At 43.2% G+C, this 19421-nt stretch overlaps 1 protein-coding gene across 1 annotated transcript; it reads left to right on the forward strand.

Moving 5' to 3' along the window:
• Window positions 1-225: 225 nt before the first annotated feature.
• On the forward strand, window positions 226-19053 carry CNPY2 (canopy FGF signaling regulator 2). Its single transcript, XM_083169131.1, has 6 exons — window positions 226-456; window positions 2858-2983; window positions 13219-13334; window positions 14931-15128; window positions 16432-16528; window positions 18861-19053. The coding sequence occupies exons 2-6, from the start codon at window positions 2881-2883 to the stop codon at window positions 18902-18904; spliced, it is 558 nt and encodes a 185-aa protein (XP_083025257.1). The 5' UTR covers window positions 226-456; window positions 2858-2880; the 3' UTR covers window positions 18905-19053.
• Window positions 19054-19421: the final 368 nt, after the last annotated feature.

Raw genomic sequence — 19421 nt, forward strand, 5'->3', positions numbered from 1 at the left:
TTGGGCTACGACCATGCCACGTGGCGCCTGTTTCTCCCATCCCTCTCACTGCAGCGAGGGATTGGTAGTCAGAGATCCTATTATAGCCGAAGCATGTCAATTACTCTATTATGATTGGCTTATCCCAGTTTGGCCACTCCCCCACCTGTCGTACACGTAGGTACCTCGCCACGCAACAGATGCAGGGTCCTACACGCAGAGATTTAGGCGTCCCACAGTGCCTGTATTCCTCTTATATTTTGTCGCATTTTTATCTCAGTGAGATGTTAGAGAACGTTATAGGGTTTATATTGTGCAGGCTCAGCAGATTAGCAAACGAAAAATGCTACTGGCACAGTGTCACAGTGCATGCATTGTTCATGTTATAAGGCAGGATGAGGGGCAGCTGTAGGCGGCATCGAAGCTGTAACTGGTGCTGCTGCTGAAGCTGCCGGTGTGGACAGGTCTCTGCTGCTGGTAAAGATGGGAGATGAGCAACAGGAGGGCTTAGGGGAGCTGTGACTGTGCTGGACACCTGGGGAGATGGCCGGGGCTGCGGGAGGCATGGGGAGGGGATAGGGGCTAATGGCATAAACATTTACTTTTTATCTGCGGGGGGAGAAGAGCTCCCAGCTCAGCAGTCTCTATTTTCTCTATCTTTCTAGGATCATGCTGCCATTATATAACCAAACTACACCGCTGATCGCAAAAGAAGTCATAGGCTAGGCATTCTATTATACACACTGCAGATGGTCACTTAAGGATTTGTTATATAGGGGTCTATTCATGAAGCAGTGGAGAAGTTATCCATGGCAACCATTCAGCTGTCTGTATAATTTTATAGAAGGCACTTCATAAATGTTCCCTCCATGCTGATTGGTTGCTATGGGCAACTTCACTTGTTTACTTCTCCACTCTTTTCACTGCTGATACCCCTTTCACATTCACACTGACAAATATTTCCTGGGTTATTGCACATAAAACCGCAACCCAAGAAGTTGGTCAGTGTGAAAGGGTCCTGAAAGTTTGTCCAGGGGCAGTGTGAACAGGTAATCCGGGTCGACCTGACCCGGGTTACGTTCACTGCACTGTAAAGGTGCCCCTGGGAGATGCTGACATCTATCAGTGCCGCCCTGCCTTTCGATTACGTCACCCACCCGGCTTTATGCCGGGTCGGGCAGCTAGTGTGAAAGTGCTTGCAAGCCGTGTCACTCCCGGGATTTTGTGCCTGGCTTGTGACCTGGTTTGCAAGCGATTGCTAGTGTGAAAGGAGTATTGGTGTAGTGGTTTCCAAACTATTCTGTATCACAGCGCCCTTGAGTATCAGATTTTTTTTTTTCTTTCACGGCACCCATAGGCCAAAAGTTTCTCATTGAAATAAAATATAAAATTAAGTATACTGTGTTTAGATGTCATCCTTAGGGTCAGTTATGTGGTAATGGTCAAGATTCACTTCTGTTTGTCTATAATTACATTGGCTATAAATAATTGAATTGGTCATGGACCATCAATCCAGGACACCCCTGCAAATCTTCCAGGGTTCCACAGCACTCAATTTGGGAGCCATTGGCTTATTGTATAGATCCCATAGTCATATACATCTCACAGATGCTTTCTTCACCCATACAGTTTCACCTGTCAGTAGGAATCTTACATTCTACCAGTACTACAGCAGACACACCAAATCCATCACTTTATTTAGGTTTTACAGTTCTATTTTCTCCCATAAATTCCTGACCCCGCCTGTGTGGGTTGCTGCTTCTACTTTTACACTGAGAGACTATTTGCACAACAGAATGTGTTCTTCATGTCCACGTTCAGATGATTTTTCACAATATTAATGTTAAGTAACATGACAATGGGAAACAGCATGGTGCTGACGTGCCAACTGTCCACATTGTGTCTATAAAACTACAGGTGTTAAACTTTTACAAAGAGAAAAAAAAAGCCATCGCAATGAGAACATTTTATAGGATGTATGATAGAAGGTTGAAGATGTGTAGTGACAGAGCTGACAGGTGACTTTTGACATAAAAGTGTTTATAACAGACACTATGAAGGGACAGTTGTGACGAAATGAGTGGAAGATTTTTGTTTCAAAGTAGCTAATTTTAGCTGTGTGATAGTATAGTACTGTATAAAATTGGTTTTATTATATGCTGAATCTTGTCACTCATGTTGTCTGTTGTACTCATAATGGGTTATTTTTCTATCTACTATCAATTTATGCAAATGTTTGTATAAAAATGAAAGAGAGTGACACTTTTGTCTTCACAAACTTTCATGCAGGAAATAATTAAAAATATTGTATAATATTACTTCCAGGCTGTGTGTATAAGATGTACAAGAAATATTTATGCATTTTGTGTTTAGATTTGGGTCCCAACCAGGACAACTCTCATTATGGTATGCAAATATTCCAAAATAGGGGAAGATCCAAAATACTTCTGGTCCCAAGCTTTTGAGCCGTGTAGACTCCAAAAAATAAAAACAAATATATAAAGAAGCAGGTGGCACTACAGGGACTTTTTGTAGTGTAAATAATTTATTTATAATGTGATATATCTACTGTTTAATGCTATAAATAATTTATTTGCAATACAAGAAGTCATTGGAGTGCCACCTGCTTCTTCCCAATTTTATTTTCCTGGATTTGGATATTGGATATGAAAACGTAAGGAAATGAAGCAAGACACACATTCACATGGGATTTGACTGAGAAAACCAAGTTGACTACAGTCAAATCCCATGTGACCTTGCCAGGTAACTGACTGAGAAAGGGGGTCCGTTTTTAAAATTGAGAAATGTAGAATTCTGGCGATTTTATCTCTATAACCATGAAATTAATGAATTGTAAATGTATTGTATTAATCAACAGGTTTGTGGGGGTGACCCTGCATAATGATGCGATCCCCAAAATCCCATTGGCTTCTGCTTCCTGTAGTTTTGGTGCCTTTTTTCAGTTGTACACTGGCAAGAAGAGGGCAGGATGTGCATTGTGGAGGTAAGACATGACTAATGGCAGCAATGCCCAGATCACATTTTTTTTTTTTTGGGGTGCAAGGTGCCGTTTAAACGCTGAAAATGGCACTCTTCGCTGGGACGAATTTGATTAAAATGCTTAAGCATTTAAACCCTATGGAGGTGCGAGCACTTTTAAGCAAATTAAGTCAGCCGTAATGTGCGCCCGGTGCCATGATGATTCGTGAGTGAAAATCATCCGCACCAAATAGGATCAACCCCATTGTAGTCACTAAAAGTAATGGAGTAGCTGAAATCACAGTTTGCATGCTCTACCATTACAGCCCAGGGGTACTTTTGTAGTTCCACGGCGGCGCTTCCCAGCAGATCCCATGCAAATTGTATGCAAATCGCATGCGGTACGAATAGCATACGATTTGATCTGCGATGTGATTTAGCATACACCCTAAATCCACTATGTGGCACACACCCACTATCCACGTCAGCACGAAGCGTGGCGCGCCCCACGACCTGTTCATACCCCCACTATCCACGTCGGCGTGGAGTTGATTTTATAAAGTGTGGCGAGCCACCGAGCCTGAAGGGTGGCGAGCGCACACGGAAAACGAGCCTGAAGCGTGGCGAGCGGACGTGCAATACACATCCAGTAATCCGTGTCCCCGTGCGGGGCTCACCATGCTTCGGGCTCGTTTTCCCGCATCCCCTCGCGGGGCTCACTGCGCTCGTCACGCTTCGGGCTCGGTGGCTCGCTGCCCTTGCCACACTTTATAAAATCAACTCCATGCTGACGTGGATAGTGGGGGTATGAACAGGTCGCGAGGATCCCTTAACCGCAGCCCCTTGCGGGGCTCGCCACGCTTCGGGGTGACGTGGATAGTGGAGGTATGCTAAATAGTATCGCATATCAAATCGTATGCAAATCGCATGCGGTATTTGCATACGATGTGGAAGTGCCGCCGTGAAACTACACAAGTACCGTCCAGGTTTTAAGGTATCCACGCTTGAGTCCAGTTTAATCAATTTATTGATGTTATTTATAAAGCACACACATATTATGCAGTGATTTATAGAGAATATGTCATGTCAGTCCCTACCCCCAGTGGAGCTTACAACCTATGTTCCCTACCACATGATAGGATTCATATTCTATTGGAAGTTATTTAACGTATCAGTTTTATTTTGGATTGTGGGAGGAGACCAAAATATGCAGAACAAACCAAGCAAACTGGGTGTGGATGGAAAGGTCTGCAGTGTCTGCATTGACAGGGAAAAGTTTGACATGCAGAACGTCAATTTTATTTTATTTTTTTAAATGAAAAACGTGTGTCGAACTTTTGTCAGTGTCGACATCTCAGTGTCAACCTAGACACTGTGGATCTATCAACTGGATACCAAGCAAACATGAGGAGACAATACAAACTCTACAAGGATAGGGAGATGGGTGTATACTTTATTAAGACAAATCATTTTAATGCCAGTAATGGACGTTCTGAAATCAGCCCAATTTGACACAAAAGTTTTAGGAGCCCTATGCGGCAGCGAACAGTTTTTTGTGCGAATCTTGGCCGCTGTAAAGTACTTCCACGAGTACATTGCCCAGAATTCAATTGACCCCTTAAGCCTATAAACAGCTCTGTTTCCATCAGTGCACTAGGTTATTCTTTCTCCACACTAGATAAAGAAATGTTCTACTTCTCTTTTCTGCAACTGGTGACTACTAACATGTCCTGAATTATGTTATCAGTACCTCCTGGTTTGTTGTTCGAATTAAAGTATAGAGAAATTTAGGGGACCTGGAACTATAGGTTTATAGGTACTTATGTAGTATCTGGGCTGCCGATTTTTTGATTGTATGCCTTAAGTTAAGGCATACAATCAGATGCGATGCGATACGATATCGCATACGATGCGATGCGATGCGATGACCCGATTTTTCCATAGGATTCAATGTTAAAATGGACTGAGTCCATTTTAACATGGAATTCAATGGGAAAAAGGGGTCCTTTTCATACCCCTACTATCCAAGTGGGCATGGAGTTGGATATAAACCTGTAGCGAGCCACCGAGCCCGAAGCGTGGCGAGCGAAGCGAGCCCCGCGAGGGGACGGTATTCTGTGTCCCCTCGCGGGGCTCGCTACGCTCGCCACGCTTCGGGCTCGGTGGCTCGCTACGCTCGCCACAGGTTTATATCCAACTCCATGCCCACTTGGATAGTAGGGGTATGAAAAGGACCCCTTTTCCCATTGAATTCCATGTTAAAATGGACTCAGTCCATTTTAACATTGAATCCTATGGAAAAATCGGGTCCATCGCATCGCATCGCATCGCATCGCATGCGATATGGTCGGGTGCGATGCGATGCGATGGACCCGATTTCAAAATCGGCAGCCCAGTTACTACATAAGTACCGGTTTATATTTACATTATGAGGTCTGTGGAGGTTTATCTTGAATTCAAGCAATCCACAGGTTACAAATTGTCTGAAATAAAGGTGAGCATGGACCTCTCTGTAAAGTTATAAACAATTATGGACTGTTTATTTCCTTGAGTTGGCGATGTATGCTGCAGTATTGCAGCCTATAGGAACTTACTCAATATAGAATCTTATGTTTTGCATTCCTGACCATAATGCTAGATAATAAGGCTATTGTAATTTGACAGGTTTATTACTAGGCATGTTGTTAAATGTGGGCTATAGGCCTTTGTACACTGCTATCTTCTGGTCCATTTAGTTAAAGCTCAGAATTAATCCATTACACACACACACAGACCCTGTGATCGATGATCCTGTCTCTCATGTCGGTGGGATAAGCTCATGTATCGTCACCCATTTAGATAAAGAAGACTCATAATATATAATATTATATGCTCCTCACTTCTATGGGGTGAATTAATGTGTTTTGTTCCTTGGCGGCCACTAGATGGCGTCTGATAAATCATTTCAAGTGTTACTCCATTTGGACGTGCATAGCTGACAACATGATTTTCCATCATTTTGACAGGCTGGTAACTAGTTTGATATATATATATATATATATATCTCAAACAGTATGATGCTGTGTATTGCAATACATTTTATATGTACAGTAAACAGATTGCCCATACTGTTTTCTTTTGTGTATATAATCAATATTTTACTTTGTGTAGAAATAGTTCAATGCAATGTATGCATTTATTCCAAACACTGTCGAGCCTGACCTATGTGCTCCTGTGATTAATAAGTAATTGCATTTGAAGTGTGAGCCCTAAATACTGCTGTGTCATTGGTCACCTAGTGCTTTATTTTGCAACAGAAGTTCTACATGGAGTCTACTTCAGGGTGCAACGTGTAAAACTCTGAATGTGGCCAACTGTTCAATATCCATATTGTTTAATGGATAACTGTAAAGGCCCCATCCACTTGTGCCATCGGGGCCCCTTTCATCCTGTGACGAGGCATTGGGCCGAGGAATCGGATGAAAAGGGCCCAAATCACATGTGTTTACCTCAGATTGTCTCTGCTGCACTGGATCACATGTGATATATCGCACGCAAAAGGGGGATTGGCTGCGACCTCCCCTCAGAAAAGGCTTAGTAGTGGATGGGGGCTTTATGCTTGTGCAGGAACTTGTAGAATACCACTAAATGTCTGATTTCTTGGAGCCTTCTGTTGGGTTACGTTTGGACTCAATTTGTAACTCTAAGCTGCAAATAGGAATACTGCTTTGCTGTGGGTAAGGCGTATACTAAACCTATGATCCTCACTGCTTGGAAGGAATTAATGATTACATTTCTAATTTTGCTTGGAATTTCCCATTACACACACTAACCACGGTACTTGTGTACTTTCACGGCTCCCACGGATGCGATTTTCCCGTGTTTTTATGCATTTTTTATAAAATCGCATGCGATCTGATGCGATGCGATGTCATTTTTCACAGAAATTATGGACATGAGTTGAAATCAGTAAAATGCACCCCAAATGTCATTTTTCACACTGTACCACCCCCACTATCAACGCCAACCTTAAGCGTGGCGAGCGCAGCGGTACGCGTCCTACGACCTTTTCATACCTTCACTATCCACGTCGGCGTGGAGTTGAGAATAGAAAGTGTGGCGAGCCCGAAGCGTGGCGAGCGCACGCGGATACCTTCACAGGTATCCGCGTCCCCTCGCGGGGCTCGCCATGCTTCGGGCTCGCTGCGCTCAGCACACTTTCTATTCTCAACTCCACGCCGACGTGGATAGTGGGGGTATGAAAAGGTCGTAGGACGCGTACCGCCGCCCCTCGCGGGCTCGCTGCGCTCGCCACGCTTCGGGTTGGCGTTGATAGTGGGGGTGGTACAGTGTGAAAAATGACATTTGGGGTGCATTTTACATGATTTCAACTCATGTCCATAATTTCTGTGAAAAATGACATTGCATTGCATCAGATCGCATGTGATGCAATGCGATTTTTCCCTGTACGACGCCCATCGTGGGAGCCGTGATTGTACACAAGTACCCTAACCACTTTTTCTTGATCTATGATTTCCTGAATGTATGTGTTATGAGACAAATTATATTAGATTCATCCTTCAATAAGATTATTCAATCTACATCATAGTCTTTTTGTGGTTAACTCGCAAGGCTGCGGATTTTGCAGCCTTGCGAGTCACCCAGCCGCCGGCCGCCACCTGCATTGCTGCTCGTCCACCTCCCGAACCCCTGCAGGCATGCGAATGGATGATTTGCATAATCATCCTTTCGCAGCCTTGGGTGTGGGGAAGAAATCATTCACTGTTCGGCCTCCATTAAATGATTTCTTCAGCGCTCGCAGATCTGAGACACATCTATGGTGTCTCTGATCTGCGGGCATCCTGTCCGAGGACAGGGCGGGCAGCTGACATCAGCTGCCCACACCCGCGTCATCGGGGTATTGTCATGGGATTGCCCATGTAACTCTGGGCGTTCCCATAGGCAAATTCCTTGGACTGCCTCCACCCCGACTTCTGTGGTTGCTCGCACATAGTGGCTGCACATGCACATAAAAACCTATGCACAGTCTTCAACACGCGGGGGACAGATGGAATTAGAATAACCACCCATAATTGTAGACCAATATTCAGTTTTCATTACTGTAGACTTGCAGCTTAAATCATGAAAACACTGCTCGATCAACCAAGAGAACCCCCTGCTCTTTATCCTGGTGCTGCCACTTGTGTGCCATACTGTATGCACTTTCTGGACTCACAGTGGGTTGGCTGGTACAGTTCCATTTCACACCAGGAATGAGACTGTGGGAACCTTATATTTATATGTTGTGTTGTCCTTTCAGTGGAAATAAGTAAAGGAGGGGATCCAACCCACAACACACCCCACTGCCTAGTGTTGTAAGTTTCACTTGCACAGCCACAACAGCACTGGAGGAGATGTACTGAGCCTACGAAAGAGTTATGCAGGGTACACACCACGACGACCCGCTCACGATGCACATCGGGAGCGGGTCGTCAGTGTCTCGTCCGACCAATCAGGGTGACGCGGGGGGGGCACGACACGCTCACGATGTGCACCGTGAGCGGGTCCGATCCGATGGCGACCCGCACTCGGCTGTATGGTCGTCATTCAGATCCTACCTGCAGCAGGTAGGATCTCAATAACGACCGACCCGCGGGACCGCGCATTGGATCGGTATCGGTCCACACCAGGACAGAAAAGGGCCCAATCACCACACAATCTACATCCAATTGGTCGGAATTGGATCTAGATTGAGGGGATCGGGCCCTAGTCGTCCTGGTGTTTACCCAGCATTAGAGCACCAACAATTCATCTCTTATTGCTGCGTACACACTGACATACAGTTGCAAGAAAAAGTATGTGAGCCCTTTGGAATTACCTGGATTTCTGCATAAATTGGTCATAAAATGTGTGCTGATGTTCCTCTAAGTCCCAACCATAGACAAACACAGTCTGCTTACACTAATACCACACAAACAATTATATGTTCTCATGTGTGTATTGTAAACATGCACAGTGCAGGGTGGACAAAGTATGTGAACCCCTAGGCTAATGACTTCTCCAAGAGCTAATTGAAGTCAGGAGTCGGCCAAACTGGAGTCCAATCAATGAGGCGAGATTGGAGGTGTTGGTTAAAGCTGCCCTGCCCTACAAAAAAACACACACACACACACTATCCCCACATAGAAACTTCCTAATAGGTTGCTCCACATCCCACACGGGGAACCTTATGCGGATTTGTACCACAGTTTTTGGTTCTGCCCGATAGTCCGGAAATTCTGGCTACAGGTCAAACAATACGCGGAATCATCATTCGTTAACTATATCCCATTCATACCAGACTGGGCTATTTTTGGCATTGTCTCGTCCTCCATGAGAATATCTAAGGGAGGCAGGCATCTCCTACTGGCAATTAGCGCACACCTGCGTTTTCCCTGACACGCCCAGAAAATGGCGGGGTACTTATATGTTAGTTGGGCGCCCACTATAGTTAGTATGCTCATACCCCACTATCCATGTCAGCATGGAGTTGATTTTATATAGTGTTATAAGTGCAGCGAGCCCGAAGCGTGGCGAGCGGATGGGGAAAACTAAGCAAATAGCTTAGTGGGCGCCCAACTAACATATAAGTACCAATGGCGGTTACCACCTCCAACGGCCAGTTTCCAGTCAATCATCGAACGTCCAGCAATCAAAAAATGTAACAGTCTTTTATCGCGGGATGGCCTCACGCATGCGTACTATAGGCAGTATTCACAGCCGTGTGATCATGTCACTATATTATTGGACTTTCCCCTTTACAGAAAAATAAGATTTGTAATTCCTTGCTCATTAATCACAACAAAGCTATTATTACAGGCGCCAGTTTTGCTTTTTTTTTTTTTTTACACTACTTGAATGTTACTTAATCTGCCTCCTCCCTCTTATTTATATAGAATGCAGCTTTCATTGTGGGAGGGGCAGTATGAACAAAACAAGTTGAGACAGATAAAGGTAAAATATGAATTTGTTTTTGCTTAAATAGAAAATGTTACTTCATCTCGGCCAACCTGCTTTCATCATAATTTATCGGATGCATTGACCGATTACAGCAAACGCGCATTGAACAATGACTGAAAATTGAGGAGAATGTTGTGGACTCTGTATAGTATGCTAACTATAAAATTGGCAGTATGGTTTGAAAAGTAGAACTAGATTGGGGGTCCGGCTTGCATACTAACAACCAGATTGGAGTTCTGCTTTGCATACTAACAACCAGATTGGAGTTCTGCTTTGCATACTAACAACCAGATTGGAGTTCTGCTTTGCATACTAACAACCAGCTTGGAGAGTTCTGCTTTGCATACTAACAACCAGATTGGAGTTCTGCTTTGCATACTAACAACCAGATAAGAGTCCTGCATGTTTACCATCCAAATGCAATAATTTTGTCTGTGCTACCTTGACATATATATTTTATGTAACTTTCTTTTACCATCGGGACTTTTAGTACTTCCTTGATTCAGTTCATTTTATGGCCTTTTACGTATATGGTTTACAATATTTTATTGTGTAGCTTTGTACCTCTTGTGTCTCTGTTTGCTGATTCTGGTAATGGTTTTAGTTAGACCTGTACTTGAAGATGATATTTGTTCTAGTTTGTACAAAAGTCTGTTGCCTATGTACTTACGCTACTTTTAAATTAAGCCCAGACCTCCTTTAATGTCACCACATTATTCATATATGTTTTTTATTGAATTTTAGAAGAACTCTTTCCCTGTATTATGGGTCCATCTGCAGGAAAGTAGATTAATGAGTTAATTTAAAGTGTATACATTATTTATTAGCAAATTAGATGTAGATCTTAATGGGTAGCAAAGTTTTGGGTGGTATTAAAAAAAAAAATAACAAAAAAAAGCGGGTGTGGAAATCTCTCTTTTTGTGGTTCTCCAAGTCCCAGCATGCGGGGGAGGTCTGCTGGCACTTGTAGTTCTCCTGTATCAAGCAATGTTATGTATGTAAGATTTAACCATATCAGGCCGGCGTCCACTGGCCACGGACGCCGGTGACAGCCCCGGGCTTCAGCCCTGGACGGGTGAAGCCTGGGGGGGGGGGACCCCTTTATGGGGGGGTCCCCACTCCTCCAGGTACCCCGTCCAAGGCTGACCAGCCATGGTGCTCATGTTTCGGCCGGGGGACCTTATATAAAAAGTGTCCCCCGGCTGTGGCATGACACCGAGGGCTGTTGGAGCCCGGTGCTGGTTTCAAAATACGGGGGACCCCCAGATTTTTTGTCCCCCGTATTTTTGGAACCAGGACCGGTCCAAGAGTCCGGGGCTGGTTTCAGAAATACGGGGGACCCCTATGCTTTTTGTCCCCCGTATTTTTTGGAACCAGCCCCGGCTCAATGAGCCCGGGGCTGGTTATGCTCAGGAGGGGGGACCCCACGCTATTTTTTTTTTTATTTAACAACAAAAAATCGCACATTTCCTTAAATTTGCACATTTTCATGCCTAAAATTCGCACATTTTCATGCCTAAAATTCGCACATTATCGCACCTAATCGCACTTTTTTTCTCCGAAATTCGCATCTCATTAAATATGCAAAAAACGGCCAAAAAATGTGATTTTAAAAAGTGCGAATTTTAGACATGCCTAAAAATCTGAACCCATAGAATGTCACCCAGAAAGTCAGAATGTGAGTTGGTCGCAAAGTGGCTGTAAGTGGTTGGCGACTGTGCCAGGCCAGGCGTAACTCTGGGAGGCAATGGAATCATCTGGAGTTCTGAAATTTGTATATACGTGTGTGTGTGTGTGTGTGTGTCTCGCTCTCTCCTTTCTTTCTTTCTTTCTTTCTTTCTTTCTTTCTTTCTTTCTTTATTTTATATATACCATATATACTCGAGTATAAGCCTACTTTTTCAGAACATTTTTTATGCTGAAAAAGCCCCCCTCGGCTTATACTCGAGTGAGGGTCACACTTGAGAGTCAATACGTTTTCCGAGTTTTTTGTTGTAAAATTAGGTGCCTCGGCTTATATTCGGGTCGACTTATACTCGAGTATATACGGTATGTATATATATATATATATATATATATATATATAGTTGTGTGTGTGTGTGTGTGTGTGTGTGTGTGTGTGTGTGTGTGTGTGTGTGTGTGTATATATGTGGGGGTGGTTTCTAATATATATCTTGCCTCCGGGCGACTGGGACAAATTTACGCCACTGCGCCAGACAGATTTACTGCCTTTTTTATGCTGATGACAATTTTCGCAGGCCTTTATGTGCACAGTCGCACTGCCCACTAGCTCTCAGCAGTCATCAACGGTATCTGTACTTTCACCCCATGCTGGGTGCAAAAGATCTGTTACAACTAGGTGCCCTTTCATCATATGTAGGCTATGAGGGAATACATGTGGTGACTGGCAAACAGGATGCTGGCGGTCAGAATGCCGATACCAGCATCCCAATGGAGGCCACTAGTCAAGATTCTGGTGTCTGTATTCTAACTGCAGACTTCCATACAGCTAGGTGTTAACCGCATCCTTCACAGAGGTCTGGCTACATGTCCGTGGTAATCCCACTTAATGGATTTTTTGCATGCATTCACAAGATAGCAGACATTTATTATTATTTATTTATTTGCAGTTTCTTATATAGCGCAACAGATTCCGTTGCGCTTTACAATAGTAAACAGTGATAAAACAAACTGGGTAACAACAGACAGACATGGAGGTAGGAGGGCCCTGCTGCAAGCTTACAATCTATAGGGATATAGGAGGGAAACACAAGGACAGGCACCAGTAATAGCATAGCAGTCCCAACAAGTTACAAGTCCAGAAGGGAAGCTATATAATACATAAGTGCCTCGGAGGGTTATGCATGTAGAACTTAAATATGATAGGCTTGCCTGAAGAGGTGAGTTTTCAGGGAACGCTTGAAAGTTTGGAGGCTAGCGGAGAGTCTAATTGTGCATGGAAGGGCATTCCATAGGATGGGACATGGTGATACCTCGAAATGCCCATGTCACTGAGAGAACGGGCTGCCCACAGACCCTCCATTAGCATGCGTGTGCATGGTGTAACGCATGTGCAGATTGCTAGAAATCTCTAGATGGGTCCATGTGTGCAACGCAGAATAAGGTCCAGATTCTTGCTCTCAAACTATTGATTTCTCTCATTAAAGGTTCAGTCTTCATTCTGAGCAGCAGGATAAGTTGTGGGCACTCATAATGATGTTTGTAGTTGTATTGCAATGGGGCTGGATTACTTTCTGAATAATGAATCCTCTCTCGTGGCAGCTTGCCGGGCTCTTGTTGATGAATTGGAGTGGGAGATCTCACAAGTGGATCCCAAAAAGACCATTCAAAAAGGATCTTACCGAATAAACCCAGATGGCTCTCAGTCTATAATAGAGGTATGACAAGTTATTGGAGTGTAATTAGAGTGAACTATGCTAAGAGGAGGATAAAATATGTAACATCGGTACTTGCTTCCTAGCAGGGCACCCAGTTTCACTACGTACAGTACTGTAGTGAAATCGCATCGCATGCATGTTCTTTGCATGCGATGCGATTTTCCTATGTAATTTATTCACTGCTATCAACCCCCCCCTCCCCGGGCGGTGCAATCGTATCGCACCGCAAAATCGCATGCGATCGTATAGGGTGCAATGCCATTTACTATACTATACAGTTGTATGAGATGCAATGAGATTGAGGCACCCCCCAGTATCCACTCCATCCTGAAGCGTGGCGAGCGGCAACGAAACGCTTCATCCCGACCTTTTCATACGTGTCAATACGTGGATAGTGGGGGTATGAAAAGGTCGGGAGGACGCGTTCCGCCGCACCCCACGGGGCTCGCCACACTTCGGGGTGGCGTGGATACTGGGGGGGTGCCTCAATCTCATTGCATCTCATACAACTGTATAGTAAAGTCAATGGCATTGCATACTATACAATCGCATGGGATTTTGCGGTGCGATGCGATCGCATCGGCCGGGAGGGAAAAATTGCAGTGAATACATTACATAGGAAAATCGCATCTGATTGCATCGCACGCAAAAACGGCATACGATGCGATTTTCTTACGCAGAATTGCCCATTAAGCAATCCCTTTATCACATGGCTACACTGAGCACACATGGGACAAGGGAAAGTACCCATTCCATGCTGACCAAAGCAGTTCTAATGAATGGTTCGTGTTCCTTTAACTAAAGTTTGTTTATTGCATCAGTATGAAGAAGGAAATAGGGGCTTATTTGAAGTCCTTAACTTGGGACAACAGGATGTTTCTTGATCAAATGGATGATCCCGACTATTCAAACACCCGACAGTTGGGATTCCGAATGACAGGGGCTATTCTGTCTCGTGGGGGGCCACGACCCCCATTGAGGGAGAATAGAACCTGTGGTGAGCCACCAAGCCTGCAAGAAGCTTCTTTGTGCTCGCCCCCTTGTTGGAGTACCAGCGGTTGGGATTCCAATATCTGTAAATTCACCGTCAGAATCTCAACTGTCGAGTCGTCATACCACACCTGATCAAATACAGTATTTCTTGACTTATAGGGTTAATGTGCATAAAACTGGTTACAACAGCTAGACCCTTCAGCTGGGTACACATCAGTCAATGACAGAGATAGGTACCTGGAGGGATTAGAGATGGTTATTTTGCACGTTGTTAACAATATCAACTGGTGTGTATGCACCTTATGTCAAAGGAATTGAAACAAATAGTTTCCTTTTGTACCATAAAGCAAGATAGCCTGTTTTTAATAGGCCTCTTATTAAGTAAGCCTGCTCGAAGCAAATGCTTCGAAAGCTAGTCTGCTACCTTGTGATTGCCTCTGTGTTTGTGCATGTGTGAAAGAGAAAAAGATGGCAACAGATGGCAGTGTTTTGGAGACACACAAACGGACACTAGACATATACAGTATATAGAGAGATATAGAGTTAGAGTTTTCAATATGATTTTCACCTCCATATCTTTTGTTATTACCATGCTTATTTTAGGTACCTTATGCCCGAACAGAAGCCCATCTTATGGAACTTCTGGAGCAAATATGTGAAAAGATGACAGAATATGGGGAGAGAACAGACCCAGATACAAATCGCAAAATCTACGTTCGTGTTCTTTCTCGTGATGGCACGAAGATGGATGCCTCCAACACCAACATGGATAAAAAAGTGATTTCTGACTTGAAGTTTACAGTGAGTATCATTGATAGGGTTAGGCTGAATATTAGTATTTCAAAGTCCATTACTTGGGGAGGGAGAGGTGAGTGAATACCTGAAAGAGTGCATTATGGGTAGACAATGTAAAATAATAAAGACATTGCAGTTCCCTTAAAAATAGAAATATTTAATACTTTCTATTAGAGCAAAGATACCAATAAAAATAGAAAGTTTTTGTTTTTTGCATTGGTATTTATTGCCTGATTCAGGTTGACTCGCTTAGCAGCATAAATTCACTGCTTAGTGAGCCGCCTGACGTCACCCACTGGGCGAGCGAATGCCAGCCCCCACCACTATGCGAACATCCCCATCGCATTGCAAATGGATGTTTTAGCTTAAACATCCATTTGCACGGGAGCGTACGGCAGTGAAATCATTTGATGTTCTGCCTGCTTTCGCACGGGGAAGCCCAGTGTTTTCCCGAGCGCGCCCATCGTTTTTGTGAAAAACGCTGGGCTTCGCCATGCGACAGTCCCCTGCCCCCTCCCCCCGTGCGAATGCCTCGGTGACTGTACAAGTCAGCACAGCAGCCCTGTACATATGCATATGAGAATATCTGCATGCGCAGAGCACAAACATCGGCCCCCGGCGTGAATACGCCGGGGACCGATCAAATCAAGCCCTTAGTGACTTATAACGGTGCTGATCATATTGGGTTTGTTCTTAAAAAAATATTCGTCTGTGTTTACAGAGCATGTGAGGCCCCAAATGTGTATGATGTCTAATAATGTTCTAGATCTGATCATTACAGAGCCTGTACATAATGGGACTGATTCAGGTCCCATTGTAGTACCAATGTTTAGCATTTTGTGCATGCACCGACCTGTACTGCACATGTGGGGTCTGCGATGTAGCCCGCTGATTGGCATCACACTTAGAAATCCTATTTTAATATGATATAGCACTGATTTCATATTATTTATTGCAAATGTACATTGCGTCCCCATGCGCCAGCCCCCAGTCTGCCCGCTGCCCATCCCCCTCTGTGCGAACGCCTTGGCAACTGTGATCGTCATCGAAGGTGTTTGCACATCGGCCCTGCACAAGCGTATATTCACCGATATGCATGCGCAGAGCTGCACCATCGGTCCCTGGACCAAACTCTCATTTGGCCGAGCCAAGCTGAATCACCCCAGAATGTATAGAAAAGAGATGCGTCAGGAGAAACACCTGGACAGGTGTCAGACATTTTTTTAGTGCACAAAACAGCATTTCTTTACTGGATTACCTTAATGTTCTTACAAATATGGCTGAGTTGCTGTGTTTATCTGATCTACAGTGTGAGCGTATTGTTGAAGAGTATGAAGATGAACTGATTGAATTATTCTCTCATGAAACTCAAAATGTGAAAGACAAACTATGCAGCAAACGTACAGGTAAATTATTAATTTTGTCACATGCTGCTACAATGCTTCACTGCCCTATCATTTGTATAAAGCACCCCCAGTTTGCATTAACTAAAATTTGAATGGCCCACACACCAGTGAATTATCGTGATAATTCCCTGTGTCAGGGATATCCACCATGTTAGAAATACTATCTTTGACAATTCCAGCCCAAAAAATTGTCAGGATCGGTGAGTTAGACATTTTTAACATGCACTTTTTTCCCTGATTCCCAGACAGATTGTCGATCACCTCACTAGTTCACACTCCCTGAACCCATTAACTGCTCTTTAGGCCTTATTCTAGTTCACTCGCAAAGGCAAATTGCTTCTCAAATGGGCAAAACCATGTGCACTGCAGGTGGGGCAGATGTAACATGTGCAGAGAGAATTCGATTTGGGTGGGGTTTTACTTCAAAGTGAGATCTATATTGCAGTGTAAAAATAAAGCAGCCAGTATTTTCCCTGCACAGAAACAAAATAACTCACCCAAATCTTACTCTCTCTGCACATGTCTCTGCACATGTTACATCTGCCCCCCCCCCCTCCCCCTCTGAAGTTCACATGTGTTTTTCCATTTGAGAAGGAATTTGTCTTTGCGAGTGAACCAGAATAAGGGCCTTTGTGCAAAGCTATGTTCTTTATACACTTAAACTGAGTACAACGTAGATGATGTGTACTCCAGCGGACGACACAACCTATATACTGTGTGTGTGTGTGTATATATATATATATATATATATATATATATATATATATATATATATATATATATATATATATATATATATATATATATATATATATATATATATATATATATATATATATATATATATATATATATATATATTGATTAGTGCTCCGGTGCCCTCCTGTGACAGGTTGTCACTTTATGCAAAGAATACAGGATCGAGGCGGCACTCCAAAGACTTGTAATGAAGACAAATATTCTTTATTGAAAGAAAGGTGTCACATCCGACACGTGCGTTGCCCGAAACACGTGTCGGATGTGACACCTTTCTTTCAATAAAGAATATTTGTCTTCATTACAAGTCTTTGGAGTGCCGCCTCGATCCTGTATTCTATATATATATATATATATATATATATATATATATATATATATATATATATATAAATGAATACAAGAAAGATGTCACTCCGGGTCTTGATTGAAAAAGTGCAAAAACTTTACTGGCAGATGTCTACGCCGTTTCGGGACTCGCCCGTCTTCAGGACATGCATGTCCTGAAGACGGGCGAGCGAAACGGCGTAGACATCTGCCAGTAAAGTGTTTGCACTTTTTCAATCAAGACCCGGAGTGACATCTTTCTTGTATTCATTGTATGTGGTGGCGAGCTATCGTTTTCCCCTGGATGGGCACCTGGGCTAAGTGTACTTGGAGCAATTGGGAGTGCCGGACTCAGTGCAGCAGTATATATATATATATATATATATATATATATATATATATATATATATATATATATATATATATATATATATATATATATAATAATTTTATTGTCACTTACAACATTAAAAAAAATGCATAAGCGAAATTCAAAATGAAAAGAGAAGAGAGATAAGGAAAATACTCATCACATCACATACTACAATTCAAACATAAAACAACAGATGGAAAAAAACTATTCCGCAACCGACTCGTACGGCAGCTCAAGCACCTATATATATATATATATCTCTATCAATGTTGTCATTGATAGGGTCATCCTATTGGGCGTGCAGAACACCCAGTGGGACAGCCCAGCTAGTGACCCATGGGCGCATGCAATATATGGTTTACTTGGGTATTCAGCCCTATACACTATTGTGGCTTCTGATACTCCAGCTGTGACATTGCCAAAGTCACCATTATAACAGCTGCTGGACTCCGGACTTTCTGCTACTATGTGTTTAGAAGGAAACAAAAGTATGCATTTCATGGTTATCATTTGTGATTTAGTAGGGTACATTGTATGTTCTCTGACACCTCCTTAAACACATACGTTGCTCATTTTAAAAACCAGATAACCTGTTTCATGACCAGTAAATAGCATATCTTTATGGTATTGTCAATAATGCAGTCACATGATAACTTATTCCCAGCAAGCCTATGATATAGGTCATTTACCACTAGGTCAGAATTACTAATTACTGGAAGTAAAGTACTCCTTTCATTAAAAAAATGTTGAATGGGTTGTACCTCAACCTAAATCTGTGTCTCCCCACTGAAATGCACGTTACTAGATAGGGTGCAAAGACATTGAGATGTATAGGAATGAGTAATTACTAATTGACCTTTTTTTTTCTGTACACAGATCTGTGTGACCATACTGTGCATATAGCTCATGATGAACTATGACCCATGACCTGATGCTTATTCTCATTGACCCATAAATCTTCAAATATGTTTACAAAGGAGGAAAGAAGGTGAAATGTGAATGAGATTGTAGCATATTTTTGTCCTTTTGAATATTTTTTACATTAAAAAGCAGAAATCAATTTTGTCAACATTTGTGGTGTTTATTTGGTGCACATATTTTTAAGGGAAACGGTCATCTGTCAGACCACACTTAGATCGACAGTCATTAGGTCAACCCCGGAAGGTCGACTGGCCCCAAGGTCGACAGGGTTAAAGGTCGACATGGGCTTAGGTAGACATGGGTTTAGGTCGACAGTCATTAGATCGACATGAGTTTTTCACAGTTTTTTGAGCCGACAGGCGGTATTTCATGCCCTACCATCCACTAGGGCTAGTGTGCCGAGCGTTGCGAGGCACCGTGCCCGAAGCATTACGAGTGAAGCGGTTCAACTCCAACTGTGTCCATGTCGACTGTGTCGACATTCGGGTAAAAAAAACAGTGAAAAACTCATGTCGA

The sequence above is a fragment of the Crinia signifera genome, chromosome 2 (assembly GCF_055691185.1).
Source record: "Crinia signifera chromosome 2, ASM5569118v1, whole genome shotgun sequence".
NCBI classification, from domain to species: Eukaryota; Metazoa; Chordata; class Amphibia; order Anura; family Myobatrachidae; genus Crinia; species Crinia signifera.